This window comes from Crocodylus siamensis, chromosome 2, assembly GCF_052110815.1.
Source record: "Crocodylus siamensis isolate JL-2025a chromosome 2, ASM5211081v1, whole genome shotgun sequence".
NCBI classification, from domain to species: Eukaryota; Metazoa; Chordata; order Crocodylia; family Crocodylidae; genus Crocodylus; species Crocodylus siamensis.
The window spans coordinates 266,301,834-266,317,502 of NC_143396.1; the positions used below are offsets into that span (position 1 = coordinate 266,301,834).

At 45.0% G+C, this 15,669-nt stretch overlaps 2 protein-coding genes across 4 annotated transcripts; one reads left to right on the forward strand and one right to left on the reverse strand.

Annotated features, from left to right (window-relative positions):
- The first annotated feature begins 1,731 nt into the window (after positions 1-1,731).
- On the forward strand, positions 1,732-5,967 carry LYSET (lysosomal enzyme trafficking factor). Of its 3 annotated transcripts, none has more exons than XM_090033907.1 (2): positions 1,732-1,912; positions 5,072-5,967. In XM_090033907.1, exon 2 carries the CDS (start codon positions 5,088-5,090, stop codon positions 5,481-5,483), a length of 396 nt encoding a protein of 131 aa, XP_089890033.1. In that variant the 5' UTR covers positions 1,732-1,912; positions 5,072-5,087; the 3' UTR covers positions 5,484-5,967. The 3 variants fall into 3 exon arrangements, with proteins under 3 accessions (XP_089890033.1, XP_089890035.1, XP_089890036.1); XM_090033909.1 differs by lacking the exon at positions 1,732-1,912 and adding an exon at positions 1,919-2,267; XM_090033910.1 differs by lacking the exon at positions 1,732-1,912 and adding an exon at positions 2,348-3,430.
- Positions 5,968-12,646: 6,679 nt separating this feature from the next.
- Positions 12,647-15,519, reverse strand: GON7 (GON7 subunit of KEOPS complex). The gene is made up of 2 exons (XM_090033911.1): positions 15,159-15,519; positions 12,647-13,383 (listed from the first exon to the last, which is right to left on the reverse strand). Exons 1-2 carry the CDS (start codon positions 15,397-15,399, stop codon positions 13,271-13,273), a joined length of 354 nt encoding a protein of 117 aa, XP_089890037.1. The 5' UTR covers positions 15,400-15,519; the 3' UTR covers positions 12,647-13,270.
- Positions 15,520-15,669: the final 150 nt, after the last annotated feature.

Consider the following 15,669-nt stretch of genomic DNA (forward strand, 5'->3'; position numbering starts at 1 on the left):
ATCACTGAGAGCTTGTTTCCTGTGTGTATGTTGCAATGCTTTATTAATCCAAAGTTAAATTTCTGAAGCAATGGAATTTCCATCAGTTCTTCACAGTTTATTCTATACTCCCACAAAATAAATACATGTTTTCCTTTTCTTAATTTCATCTCTTTGCACCTGCTTAAAAACTCCTGACAGCTAATAGACTTCATTATACAAATAAAGTTATTAAAGTCTATCCCTTCTCTTAATTTATCTCAAATCTCTAAATATCAAGATAGAAAGCCCCCAAATCCCAAGGTGTGTATAACACACACACACACCCACACCCCTTCCAGTCATTCACATCATGGCTGCACGATACACGTATGTTGCTCTTCACATGAGCTGAGGCCCATTTTGGCTCTCCATCTTTCCTTAGGAAAAAATCACATGCTGCTCAGAAGAGCTCTTACTTGAGGCAGACAAGGTTTTTTGGGCAAATCTGATATCTTTTATTAGTTTAAATAGTTGGAAAAATTCTTTGCAAGCTTTTGGGTACAAACACCCTTCTTCAGGCTGCCTTAAGAAGGGTGTTTGTACCTGAAAGCTTGCAAAGACTTTTTCCAACTATTCTAATTGGTTTAATAAAAGATTTCGGATTTGGTGAAAGAACCTTGTCTGCCTATATCCTTAGATCAACATGGCTACAACCTATACCCCTTCTTGTATTTGAGGAAGAAATGTGGGGGCTCATCATGCTTGGAACCTGTGCCTGCCTCTATAACCCTAAGTGATCTTTAACACCTGCAAATGCACTGATATGAGACACGACATAACCTTGAAGGGTACCTGGGCCCCATGGTGGTGTGTGAGCCAGTCAGAGAGGCCAGGTGGGTTTCAATGAGGCGGGAATGAGCAATGGGGAAATCAGTGGACTCTTGAGTTAGAGATAACAGCTGGAGGCTCCATCTGCTCCTCTCAGTGGCTCCATGTCCCTATAGCTGGTGGGATCATTATAGCCCCTCTCTGCTAGGCAGCTGCTGCAACTCCAGGTGTGGGGCACATGCACGCACTCGGTGCTTGTCCCCTTGTGTTCGTGCTTGCCAGGGCCCAGGACAGAGGCCGGGGCACCTGCACACAACCTGGTATCCCCCTGCTGGTTGGGGGGAAGCACGGCTGAGACCAGTGCTGAGGGCCATGGCAGAGCCTTCTCTCCTCATATACAGATTCAGGTCCTGGGATGTGGGACAGCAGAACAGATTGCTGGCAGCCAGCACATCACTGCACTCCCACAGCCAGCTGGGATGGACACTGTCCAGGGCACCATGGGCAACACCACACTTCATAAATGCACTTTAGACAATGCACATTAAATTAGTACCTCCATTAGGCACATTAGCAAAAGAGCACTTTTTTATGATGCTTTAATATGCATTAAAGTAGGCTAATGCATATTAAAATGCACGTGTACATGTGCCCCGTGATTTTAAATCCACAGCGCGGGAAAAGCGGGGGGAGGGAGGTGTCAAATGAGACCAGACACAGACTCAGGACGACCTGCACCTCGCAGCCGCCAGCAAAGCACAAGGCCCACCCCGGCCAGTCTGCACATGAATAAAGCCCCGCCCCCACACAAGATGGCGGCACGCAAAGTGCCCTCCTAGCGCCAACAGTCACGTGGCAGGCGACCGAGGCACGGCGCAGTCAGCAGAAGGCCGCGGCCCGGAAGTAGAGCCGAGTGCCCCGGAAGTGTTGACCTTCTATACTTGGAAGTGTTGCGGTTCCGGTGTGGCCGCCGCAGGGAGATGGCAGCTGCCCGGCGCCGAAGGCAGGGGTCGAGCGGGGCGGCGGCTCCGCCCCCCTCCCGGCGCGGCGGGGCGGGGCGGGGTGAGGGGGCCGGGCGGGCTGCTCGCCGCCTTTCAGCTCCCTTCTTTTCCGGCTGAGGAAGGTAGGACGCGCGGGTGCGAGGGATGGAGCTGTGAGCCCGGGACGGGCTGTCGGCGGGGGGAGCAGGGGCCCGGCGCTGCGAAGCCCGTGCGGGGCAGCGGGCGCCCGTCACCGTGCGGCCGGAGTAGTTACTGGAGACGCCTGGAGCGCCCGGCCCCGGAGCCCGCGCGGGCATCGCCTTGGTGCCGCCGACTCGGGCCCTGCCGGGAGCCTGCGAACCCGAGTTGGGCTTCGCCGCCGGACTGCTGCCCCCGCCGCGCCGCTGCCCCGGGCCCAGCCCCGTGTCGTACACCGCACGCAGTTCGGCGGCCCCACGTGCCGAGTACCTCTCGCTCGGCTCGCTGAGGGATCGCACGGTGGGTTAACATCGGTCGCACGTGCAAAGTAATACTCAAAAATGACCCCCTGGCTATTAAAAAAAAAAAAAAAGCGCCAGCCATGTTAGTGCTTCAAAATGTCACAATTGGGGAGTTGGTTTCTCTCTAGCTTTCGTGGGAACTGTGGTAGGGCCCCCTCAGCAACGACTTCTAGGGCAGCATTTCTCAACATGTGGGTCTGGACCCAAAAGCGGGTTGCAAGAATGTATGAAAGGTTTGGGAACAAACTGTTAAAATGGATTTTCTGTTAAAAGAGAAAAATATGGGAAATGGTGTCTTTTCCCTCACAGGCTGCCAGAGTTCCAGCCTGTGGGGGCGCTGCTTGGGGCTTCCCATTGCCCCCCACACTGCGGGCAGCAGGATGGGAGTGAGGGGTACTGGGGTGGGATTGGCCATTAGTGTTTACAAATGGGTTGTGGTACAAAAAAGGTTGAAAACCAATGCTTTAGAGCTCTGTAACTGAAGTGTTACTTTATTGGCATTCTTTGTGAAAAGCCCCAGAGCCTCCTGCTTCCAGATGCCAATTGGAACAGCATTTAGCAACTAGTTTTCTCCTTAGGCACCTTACTTTTATGCAGTACTTAAACCTACAAAGGGCAAAACCTTGCATGTGGAAGGATTAGTAGGAAAGGAAATTTAGCCATCATGGATCTCTTGTAAATCTAAATTGAATCTCTGACACATCTTGTGTAATTACCAAGTAATCTGAACTAACATGGCCCTGGCTTGTTTCTTTGGAGCAACATCTTGCAAATACCCCTGTTAAGCTTGTCTCCCTTGCCATTACATAATTGTGCAAATAGAAAGTATTAGTTAGCACAGCAATTATGTGCTCAGAGGATGCAGACTTGGGGTCTTGCTTGAATTACAGGTGGTTGGATTTGGATTTGGCAGTCCTTGGTAGCTTGATCTCTGGATAAAGTGACTTTAGTTCTGTGAAGGGTTCTTTCACCATGTGATATCAACACTTGTGATGATCTGGAAATGACTAGTATTCATGGTCACATGGTGTTCAGTAAGTAGTTAAGTTGTGATCTTATGGGTAGTGAAAAAGGGCATATGGAATTGGAATAAACTGCTCTATAGAAATTATAAGTTAACAGAAATTTCCACAAGAAAGGCAGGAATGCAGGAACTTCCAAGTAAGTAAACAAATAAATTGTGTAATGTTCAGTTTTTCAAGAACTAACCTCTGTTCACTTTGTAAACTAACTGAGAAGTGAAGCTGATGTTTTTGCATGTATTCCATGTTATATAGAAAAAGAGAGCTGAAGTGGTTTGAGTTAAAGATTAGAATTAATCTGAAACTTCACAGATGATGTGGTTATAATATTTGCATTCTTATGTAAATGTCTTGCCTTTTTTTTAAAAGAAAATACCAACAGTCAATTATAAAATATCTAATTCCTGATTTAAAAATTAGACTGCCACAAAGCTGTTGGGTAAACATATACTCTGGAATTTAGCACAGAGTTTATTTAGTAGATTAACAGTTTTTGAAACTTTCTGGATTATTTGCTTAAAACTATCCAAAATCATATCCCATATACTATTCAATTCTGTGTTTCATGCTGATATAAGTTATGCATTTACATAACTTGATAGGAGACCCTGAAAGAATGGTTAGTTTTGTTTGTAGATGTGGATCTTCTAGTCACAACAAGAACAGCCTGGGGCCAGAGCAACTTTCCCCACTTTGTTTTATCAAGGTTCCTCCTAGCGAGGTAGGGTTGAGAGAGAACTTATAAGGGATGGGGAAGGTACACTGCCCTCCAAGACTGGGTGCAGGCATAGACAAAGTACACAGGTTATGATTTAAAAATATTAGTGTTGATCTATTCTGTGATACCAGTTTTTATACACTTATTCTTCACACATGCATATGTGTATGTATATACACACATGCACAAAAGCATTAAAAATGTTATCCAGTGCATCTAACGTCCAATAATGAATCCAGCTTTATTAAGTTACTTAAAACCACTGCCACTTGTTTATATAGATCTACTGCACAGAGTTCATTGTTTTCTTTATAGGAAAAAAGGAATATACTTAGTAGCAAGTTTAGAAGAACAAATCCTGGTTCTGGCAATCCCAGGAGAAGAACATTTCCCCCTATCCCCTCTATCCTGTGGGAGGGGGGGGGGAAACATGGTTTCCTTTTTCTCTCTGAAGGTATTGCATTTTGTGCACCTTTACTTACCAGGGCAGAAATAGTCTGAGAAGAGAGGGAGCATCTCAAACTAGTTAGAACTGTAAACATCAAAGGAAATGCTTGCAATGGAAACCATTACAGTGTGGAACACCAGTGGTATGTGCTTCCCATGCTGGGTTGCAAATGGCTGACACATTTTGAACTGGCTTCAGCTTCTGGATTTTATGCACAGTGATGTGCATATATTTTCTAGATAGGAAAATTGAGGCGCCGAGTACAAGGGATTTGCTGGTCAGTCAGTTTTGTTTTGCCCTGCCCAGTCTGTTTCTGTCTTGTTCAGATTGAGCCTCTGTCGGATAGCCCATTATCCAGTCTTCAGCAGATGCTAGGTCATTCTACTTTTATAGCAGAATTAGGCATAAGGATACTGGCTAATTGTGTATTGTTAACCTGCAGCTGATACAGCAGTCCTTAACTCCTTACTAATGGCTAAGAACCCCCAAACTGGATGTACTTGCTGTTGTAGCAGTTATATTATTATGCCAGGTAGCTTATGAACAGACTGGGTTACATCTAAATATTCCTCTCCCAGAATCCATACTGAATGGATGTTTTGTTTTTATTAAAGGTGCAGAGCATGGAGAATGATGAACTTCCGCCAGAGGATGGGCTGGATTGGTGTGGGATTGTATCTGCTGGCAAGTGCTGCGGCTTTTTACTATGTCTTTGAAATCAATGAGACATACAACAAACTAGCATTGGAGCACATTCAGCAACACCCCGAGGAACCACAAGAAGGAACCACATGGATGCACTCCTTAAAAGTACGACTGCTGTCCTTGCCTTTTTGGTTGTGGACTATCATATTTTTAATACCCTATTTACAGATGTTTTTGTTCCTCTATTCCTGCACAAGAGCTGACCCCAAAACTGTGGGCTATTGCATCATTCCTATCTGCTTGGCTGTTATTTGCAACCGTCACCAAACATTTGTGAAGGCCTCTAATCAGATCAGTAGATTACAGTTGATTGACACTTGATACAATCTCTGGTTGCCATAGCTGCTTCAGAAACCATGCATATGCCTGATCTAATCACAAGACTGAACGGAAATACTGAACAGAGGCTAGAAAAGAGCCTTTTCTTTCAAACGGTTAAAAGGGGAACAGAATAGCAGGTTTTTAATTTTTAAGATAAGTTACAATTTTTAAAAGTGTGGATCTACTATGTCACCAGAAAGGAAGAGCCTTCTGTGACAGGATGGGATAACTTCTCATTTTGCCTTATGATGAAAACTTGCTACACTCCATTTGAACCATCATGTGGGAAGTCCACTTCTGGTCTGCAATCTTACTCTGCTGTGCAAAAAAGCAAACAAAGAAGATTTACTAGGTTTCCTTTTGAGAAAAATCAAAGAACAGACATTTTGTGGTAAAATGTAAAATGATTAGAACATGATTATAAAAGCTGCACTTGACACAATACTTTGCTTTCTCATTTTTCTTAATACAGATTTCACACTTACGTTAGAGCTTGTTTCTTACTTCACTGTTTTTAGAAGCAGTTGTATTACACTGGAAGCAAAAAATGACATATAGCTGATTATGTTTAGGAAGGGCAGTCCTCTCTGTCACAGACACTGAATTAAGGAGGTGCACAAATACAAATACGACATCATAGATTAAAGCTGGGGAGCAGTCTAGGCCCAGAGACACTTGGTCTGTGGCACCAAAAGAAGGCTCATCACTTACAGCATGCAAACCACTTCTTCCCCCCGCTTTTTAAGTGGTTCCTTCTTTTGTTTATAAGAAACCCCTTCCATAAATGCAACTCTTACTTCACTATTCTAGTTCCACTTCAGCAGCGGTGCAGAACAACTTTCTGTGGCATGGCATTGTGTTAGGAAATGCTGTAACTGAGTTTTAATTAGATAGGGAATATCATTGTAAAATCAACCAACCCCCCAAAAACCAAAAGCAGTAAGATGTAAGTGAAAGTAAGAAGCTATATGGATGCTAAATTTCCTTCCCAGATACAGATCAAATATGCTAAATGATTCCTGGATATGAGTAAAGCCATTTAAAAATACATATGTTAAGTGCTGGTCATGATTGTCTCTCTTAGCACTGAAATTAGAGGGTGAAGCTATTTTTGGCATAGTTTCTGTTAAATTCTGACTGCTGGGCTACTATGCTTTTTACTTAAATGTAAATAGGCATTTTATTTTCTGATGATCCCTTTGGTTTCAGGAGTTGTCAGTGATTAAGTATCCAGCCATTGTGGACATCCCCCTTCTCGTGTTAAGACTTGAAATGTGAAGAGCTCAAGCTTTTCAAGGTTAACACTTGATCTTCAGTAGCAAAAGCCACAGAACAAGACAAGTGTAAACTGATAACTCTGTGGCCCATGAATGCCAGGGTTGAATCATAACAACTGCTAATAGTTGACTTGAAATAGGTATCTTACCATTTCTCCACCCTCACTGTTAACCATGTCATTGTGTATTTGCAGGAAATCTGGCTCTGTGGCATCAAATGCTTGTATTTATGTAGGGACTGAACAGGCACCTCAGCCTACGCAGGAACATTAGTGTACTAAGTTCTTGATTATTGTGCCCACAGTTGTTAGCAGCCATAGAACTACGTCAGTTGGACAGGTCTTTAAAATTTAACATAGGTTGTTATGAACATTTAATATATAATCAGGTTATGGCCAAACTGCTCACTTTTTTTTCCCCACAAGTAGTTCTACATTTTTTATTTTGGATTTGATTTATCCCCAAGTCACTTGGCCTCTGGCAGATGTTAAAAGAAAAAAAACTAAGAAAAAAGAACAGATTAATGGTAGCCTGAATAAAGATATGAAATATATTCACATATACTACCATGTATTTCATTTTGAAATGCATCTTGTGAGCCAAATGCAGTAAAATAAAGCTGGATCAAATTATGTTCAGGCACCAATCCCAGGCTTTATTTGTCTGCCACTATTGTATCTACTCAGTGCTGGCAGAACCTTCCAATCACAGTAAAACTATTGGCATTTGATACTTTGAGTCCTAATATGACCGTACTACTTAATGTCTAAGTTGTAATGGGGTTTTGAACTAAGCATTTACCTGTATTTTGCATGTGGGGCCTAATATATTTGCTGTTCTTAGTATTTATGTACCAACTCAGACCTCACACAGGACAAAACTTTTCCAGAAACTCTAGTGCATGCAGTTTACCCAACCACTCACTAGATTGGGTACTCAGCTGCCATCTATTTAATTCAAATCTCTCTCTCCCACATTCCAGAATGGTATACTACTAGGCTACTGAGTAGTCTGGATGAATCTCCCTTCTGCTGCAGCTGTTTTATTTGTATTCTGAATATTCATTGGCTTAGGGAGAGCAAGAGCAACTTTACAGCTCAGTGATTGTGACAGTCATTTGAGAGCAGCCCCTGCTTCTATTGATATTTGTATGGTTCGGAACAGTTCAACAGGAGGGACTGACACCCATTCTGGAATGTCAGGTATTCTTGAAGGGAAGAGACCTGTTCTCAGATCAGGCAGTGAGAATTTGAAAATGGGGCTCTTACATTTCAATAGAGCAGGGGTGGGCAAAATAGTGGATCTAGCTGGCGGCTGGACTCTATTTCCCAGGACGCCCTGCCCACATTGATACAACTGCTTTCCATGGAGACTCAAGGAGCAGCAGGGCCATGACAGCATGTGGCCAGGGTTACTATGGAGACCGGTCCCAGCAGCACTGGCAGGGTGTATGGCTGGGTGGGGAGGTGCTCCGGGGTTGAAGTCAAGATCTTCTGATGGTGCCAGCATAGTTTGGAGCTGTGGCAGAGATGTGATCTGATCCCTGCCGAGGGCGTGGGCAGTAGATCACAGCTCTGCCATGGTCCAGAACCAGGTTGTCACCATTGCAAGATCCCATCTCCAGAGCAGCTCCCTGCCCAGCAGAGAACCCTGCCCGTGCTGCTGGGACTGGTTTCTATGGAAGTCTTGGCCCCATGCTGTCACAGCCCTGTTGCTCCTTTAGTCTCCATGGAAACCAGCCACAGCTGTGTGGACAGGGGCTGCTGGCCTGGACTTTACCTGCCCCTGCAATACTGCCTAAATCACTGGACTGCTGGGCATGATAGGGAGAGGTGGTTTTTTTGTTTGTTTTTTACAAAATACAAAGACCAACTTGGTTTAGGCACCTGACTCTGGGAAAGGGGTCATGGCTGAGAATTCCAAAGAGGTAGGTACTATACCAGCTTTGAGGGCATAGGTTTTGTTCTGGTTTGCCTATCCTTAGACACCTACCTTGCATAGGTTATGTGCTCAGGTTCTCTCCAAAATACACCCAACTGGGATGAAGTTGCCATTAGCCAACTGCAGCATCTAAAAGTCGGGCACTAGGCTGCTGCATTCCTGTGCCAACTGCAGCACCTTAACCGCTATCATTTTGCAATTAACAATGCATTACTGGAACATTTTTAAAATGGCTTTTCTTTGGGGGACTAAATGCACTGTGAATGATTCACCTTTTTAAAAACAATAAAGCCTTCCATTTGTCCCGGTTTGGATCTTTGTTGGCTGGACTCTTCGTTCTTGGATTTTAACATCAGGTTAAACTGACACTTGAGCAGAATGGTTTAGTCAGGGATAATTCTTGAGCAGGGAGCTGGACTAGATGATAGCCTGAGGTCCCTTCCACTCCTATTTTATAAAAGAGGGAACTGACATACGCAGAACAAGTTACTGCAGGAGCTGCTCCCCCTACTTGCCTATCGAGAAGGAATTACAATTTATGATGGATTAGCATTTGGCAAACAGATGCAGTTTGCCCCAATCCAGTTAGGTCTAATACCAGTTACATGACACAATACTTTTTTTTGCCCAGATTCATTTATTTGGGTCTCAAGGTTACCACAACTTGTTGTTCTGATAACTGAGATAAACAGTGGCTTAGAATTCCTGGCCTCATGGAACAAGGAACATACTTGTCAATACAGACCAGCACTTCACTTCCTTAAGTCTCTCTCAGAGTAAGGATAAGGCCAATTAGGAGAGGCTCTATAAGCAGCAGTTTCAAGTGAGTAAGTACTAGCTAGAGCAGTGCTACTATGTACATAGCTGAGCTGGGAAGTTAGAAAGATTCATGAAACAACTGTTTTGCTGTGCAGAGCTATGCAGTGATGGGAGTAAAGTGACCTAGCTAGATGAAAAGCACTCTGAAAGCTACAGCAAAAAAGGCTAGGGGAAGAAAAATAAGTCACATAAAAATCACTCCAGGAAATGGCTAACAGTAGGGACAGTGCAGAAATAATAATTAGTAGATAAAACAGGGTGTTAGTAGCAGAGAATCACAGGGCCAGCAGAAGTAGGCAGAAAATGAAGATCCTTCATCCCAGTTTCACAAATTAGGCAGGGTTTTTTTTTTAAAGGAGTGATGTAAAAAGGTTGCTTTACCCTTGGAGGCAGTTTTTAGCTTAATAAGAAACAGCTGGATAATTTCTAGTAGCAAAAAAAGTTCATGCACATGCCCAGGAAGTATTTTCAACACACTGCTATATACCAATTCCTATTTCAGAGGAAGGATAATGCTTTGATGTTCTCGCTCTATTCTACTAATATTAAGGTCTAATGCTGGACTGTATCCTTGGTGCAACATCCTTATTTCACCAGGGCAGTACCAGATCCATTCACAGCAGTCAGTGAGCAGAAGGATCCTATTTTCTGAGCCACGTGCCTAATTCCAGTATTAGTCAGATCCACAATGCCACAAATGCATCTGATAAGAGCTGTGCAAGTGACACTTATGCTAAGCTGGATGAAGTGGGTTTTTGTCCCTGATCAGTGGAAAGGTGAGGGATCAGACGAAGTCTAAACTCTACTTACAGATGCTCTGACTCAGGAGACACATCTTAGCACATATTTATCTGGTCTCTTTGTCCATGAGACCAGCACATCAAGCTTGCCTCCTTTCTCTTTATCTGCATACTGCTTGGTGGGGCTGTAACTGCACTAGCTGTTATTCCAAAATCAATTTGTCACTGTCAACTAAGTGAATGTCAGTTTGGGTTCTGTATACTCCAGAATTCCATAGAATTAATGCATTGTGTAAAAACAAACACCTCCACACAATTTTCATTACCATCATCCCTTCTACCCTAACAGTTCAGAACAGTGTTCTTCATTACATTCTCCATGAGAACTTTAGTCTGCTGCTCAAAACCTCCCATGTACCAGAGGGATACCATCTTAGCACCGGCTTATCTTAATCACTGGTCGCTATACTGTTTTCCATAAACCTAGCTAGCCTGCCTATTTTTCTTGCTATTTCCTTTGTCTTTACTGCTAGCTGGGCTCTTCATGTTCCCTACTATCAAGAATGCTACAAACACACACCTGTGTTTTGCAGGGAAAGCTACAGGCAGATCCTAGAAAAAGTAGTGGCACAGCAGGTGCCTTGCTACAGTACAGTGAGCAACCGCATGATCTGGAAAACACCAAACTTGGTGTTCACAGAATTGAGAGATCCCTGGAATACAGAGAAATTACCTAGGTATTTCACACCTCTTGGGCTGTATCAGGCACCTTACAAATATAAGTGAACATCATTTGCTTTTTGTTCATGTTTTTCAGTGTTTGACATAATGCGGAAACATTTTTTTCCTTAAAATAAGAGACTCTGCAGCGTAATTTCACTTTCAGGATATACAGAGCACAGGTCACAGAGTCAAGTAGAAGTCAACCAATTTACCAGGAGTCACATCCACAAGCACTAAGTTCCATCTTTTTGCAGTAGCCATCATACCAGGATCCTGTGTACTATTCACCCTCCTTTAGAACACCTTAAGTGAATACCATCTATACAACAGCTATTGCTCACTTCATCACCATTTTGAATACCATTACTACTCTAAACTTTTTTTTAGAATGGATAGTAATTTAGATACACCTTATTTAGCATTTGTTGAGATTTGGGTTTATTCTTGCCAATGCTGTTGCTTTTCTGGAGTTTTTCTTAATAAAGCCCAATTATCTTCTCCAGTTACTTTTTTGCAATACTAATTTTTCTCACTTATGAGCGATCATCTCTGGGTAGACTGTATGGGCTAAAATAGAGGCTCTCTAAATAAGCTCATGTAGGACATATACATTGTTCTATATTCTCTTTTCTGAAATGCAGATTCTTTTTTTCTAAAAAGCAAAGAGCTTGCAAGTGCAAGAAGAAAAACCCATAGAATATCAAAATACATGCATGCAAAACAGTTGTGCCAATCAACAAATCTCAAGGTTTTTGTATATATTTTGTTCTCATGAATATTCATTATACCCATCTTCATGTTATTCAATATTATGCAAACTGAACAGCCAGAGAGGACACTCATCTTACAACACGCTAAGGTAAGAGAATAATTTTTTTTTTTTTTAACACCTCACATGCAAGTGGTGGCTTGTTTTTGTTTTTTACCTCTAGAACTATTACGTTGTTTATAATTTATTTCTGCATATGCTCGTAATTATGCACACCATGGGAAATTAATTCCTGCCTTTACAGCTTAGTAATAATTTTAATACTGCACTTGTGTTTATATGTAACAGGTGATACAGTTACCAAGCAGATGAGAATCTCAGTGTTAAGTCCAGGGCAAACATAAAATAAATAACAGTCCTTCCCAAATAGTTATAGAAGTGGTCTCTTTTGCAAACAAATCTTTCCATAGGGGCTCACTTATTATTCCTTCATTAAATAATTTGCTGTGCAGACAAAGACTTCCTGTGCAGATCTCTGCCAAGATGGGGCCTAAAAATAAAATTCAGCAGGTGGATATAGCAAGCTGGCAACAAGACAGAGTGATGGTAATGTGTTCTAGCACCAACTACCTGTATGCAGTCTTCATATTTTTAATAGACTGATAATATTCAGAGTAATCTACACTTGCTACCATGTTGTGATCCAAGTTAAGGTAGTTTAGACAAATAAAAGTTGGCATTACGTAAATAAAACCATACTCCTGCGTTTCTTATGCACTCTGGTTTAAACCAAACTAATTTAAAGACATCCACTGCAAATTATGTCAACGTCTCACAATTAGCATTTAAACTGTGGGAGAGGGTAAAGTCCTGATCTAAGACGTCCATGTATCTTGTAAAATCAACTGCCAAACACAAACATACCTCATACCTGAACACCAGAGACTTCCTGTCTTGTAGGCTTTTTTAAAGCAAATTTATTTGTTTTTTTTAATTTCCTTGCTAATGTATTTAAGCCAGTCTGGAATCCTCAAATTATTTTATATACCTCTCTAACAACTTCTTCACAGGAAATTGTTAGCTTGTTTTTTCTATCATAAGTATATAAACTGTCTTTTTTTTTTTTCAAGTTTGTCAATTTTAAAAGTGATACAAATAAATACAGAGCTTGGGAGTAGTTCCTTTAACAGCTCTAGACTGTCTTATGCTCAGTAAGTTTCCAAAACATACAACTGTTTGTGTACAATGTCTTTGCCAGAAGCTCCTCTTGACATTTACATTCCATGTTCTCTTCTCTCCAACATTAAAATAGTAATTTTCATCTACATAAAAATACTTTAAAAACCCAAAATAAGCCACCCTTATTTCTTTTATCAGATTATTTATTAAAATTAAATACTAGAAAAACAAAAAGGTATTTCTCTTCAGCTTGGTTGTATTTTTGAACAGAAATGCGGATACCTGGCTTCCAAAAATAGTCCATTTTTCCCCAGAAGTAAGACTGTCCAGTTAAACACGTACATTTGATACAACTGTTAGGTCTTTTTCTAAAATGCTAAGGAGTCTTTAAGGCAACAGTCAGGAGTGCTGAATTTTTGTCCGTTTTAAGGGTGGCTCATCTGCACATGTTTTGTCAACACTGTTTTCTTCCTGGTCCTCATCTTCATTGTCTTCCTCTTCCCCAACATCACCTTGTAAAAGGTTACAATACATAGGTTAGTAACAGAAGAAGCGTTTGCAAATCCATGTTTTGAGGAGAGGGAACCAGAGGGCTCTGAAGGAGAGTTTAAATCAGCGGTTCTCAATCTTTTTAGGCTCAAAGCACCCCTCAGAAACTGGCAGGTCTTAATTTGCACTTGACTACGGAAAAACACTAGAGCAAAATTTCCTATTACAAAGTACTCAAAAAGACCACAGCAGGTCAGAAGGTTTCTAGCACCACAGAGTCCTATTAGCAACCTCTGGGTTTTTCTCATAGAAATAAAGGGCTGCAAGGGACCTCAAAAGATCACTGAGTCTAACCCCCTGTTCTGGGCAGGAATACTCCTGAGATCAAATGATCCCAGCAAGGTGTCTGTCCCATCTCCTCTTGAAGACTTCCAAGGTTGGGGACGACTGCACCACCTCCTTGGGAAGTCTACTCCAGATTCTGGTCATCCTTACCATAAACAAGTTCTTCCTTACATCCAACCTGAAACCATCCTCTAACAGTGGTTTTTAAGTAGATCACTTTTTGAATTAAAAAACAACTCAAGATCTACCATGCACCACCCTCTTTCCTCACAGGTCAGTCTATGGGGAGGGAAGGGAGGGAAGGGGAAGAACAGATAGAGGCACAGAGAGAAAAAATGATTTGGGCTTGTGGCCCCTCATCAGGTAAGTCTGTGGGGGAAGGGGCAGGGGGCAGGTCAAGGCCGCAGTGGTGAGGGAGGGAGCAGGGCACAGAGAGGAGCAAGGGCTGGGGGAAGTAGAGCCCTGGCCGGGCCAGGGCATGTGCCCCCCAGTCCCTGCCTGTCCCCTGCACATGTCCCCTATGCCCTCCTAGGCTGTGTCCCCCCTCCCAAGCCACTTACGGCTCCATCCTGCGCCCTGGCCTGCCCCACTCCCTCAAAGCCCAGCCCATGACAGCTGCCTCCGCTGCGCGCAGATGCGGGAAGCGTGTGCCCCCCAGGGCCTCAGCTGGGGTGCGCACAGTGGTGGGAGCCCCCCTACATTCCCTGGACAAGCTGGCTGGGCTCTGCCCAGCCGGGACCTGCTCACCCTACCCCTGCTGCATTCTGTCCCTCACCACGGGGGCCTCGATCCGGTCCCTGCTCCTTCCCTTCCCCATGGACTGACCTGCTGGGCTTGGGGGGGGGGGGCGCATGCTCAGCCCCCCCAGCCTCAGATCCACTGTAAAAGGCTCCGCAACCAACTGGTTGGTGACTGCTGCTCTTACAGTTTATGGCCGCTGCTCCTTGTCCTCCCCTGGGATACCCCAATGGACAGCTTTTCTCTCCACCCCTTACTTACAGATGGCCACCAAGTCCCCCCCTCAGTCTTCTGTCCCGAGATCCCTTAGTCTTTCCTCATCATGTTTGTCCTCCAGGCCCCGAATCGCTTGTGGCGCTTCTCTGGGCCCTTTCAAGATCCAGGCACAGCACCGCAGTCATGGGTGCATGTCCAATACCGCTACCGTTGCATGTCCCCCCTAGGACAACAACTAAATCTGCAGGCTCCCCAGTCCCACTGAGGACCGCTGCTCCCGGGCGAGCCCGACCCCGCTTTGCCACCCACCCGCTTCGGGTCCCAGCTCCTTTGCTGCGTCCGCCGGTACCTCGGGCCCCGGCACACGTTACATTTAGGACGCGGTTACCCAGCGCGCGACCCCTTCGGCGGGAGCCATCCGCTCCCGCAGGCAGTGAGCCCCGGGGTGGCGAGCAGACACTGCACTGCTCCTCAGCCGCCGCACGCCGGCCCCGCTCACCCTGGGCGCCCCCGCGGGGGCCGGCGTCGCTCTCCTGCTGCACCAGGGGCCCGAGCAGCGCCGAGACCTGCTCCTGCAGCTGGGCCAGGCCCCAGCGTAGCGCACGGAGCTGTCCGCCCGCCCCGGCGCCGGGCTCGGGCTCGCAGCGCACCCGCAACGGCTGCCTCTGCCCATCACGCCCCGTCAGCTCCGCGCGCAGCTCCATGCCCCCTCCCTCTCGCGGGCCGGTCTGGAGCGGCATCGCCCGTAGCCAATCAGCGCCCGACCCGCGCTCCCCAGGAAGGCGTCATCACTGGCCGTCCCACCCCCCAGGTCCATCGGCCGCCAAACCGCCAGTCCGCGGGCTTCCTAGACCCGCGCACCAACCCTCCTCTGTCACGTGGCGGAGGCCGGCCCGCCCCTCCCCCTGGCGCCCCATTGGCCAGCCCCGCCCCCTCTCCCTCTGTGACTGGTTGCCTGGCGTGTCCTCCTCTCCCCCCCCCACCCCGCCCGGGTCACTTGCAGAGTCCCA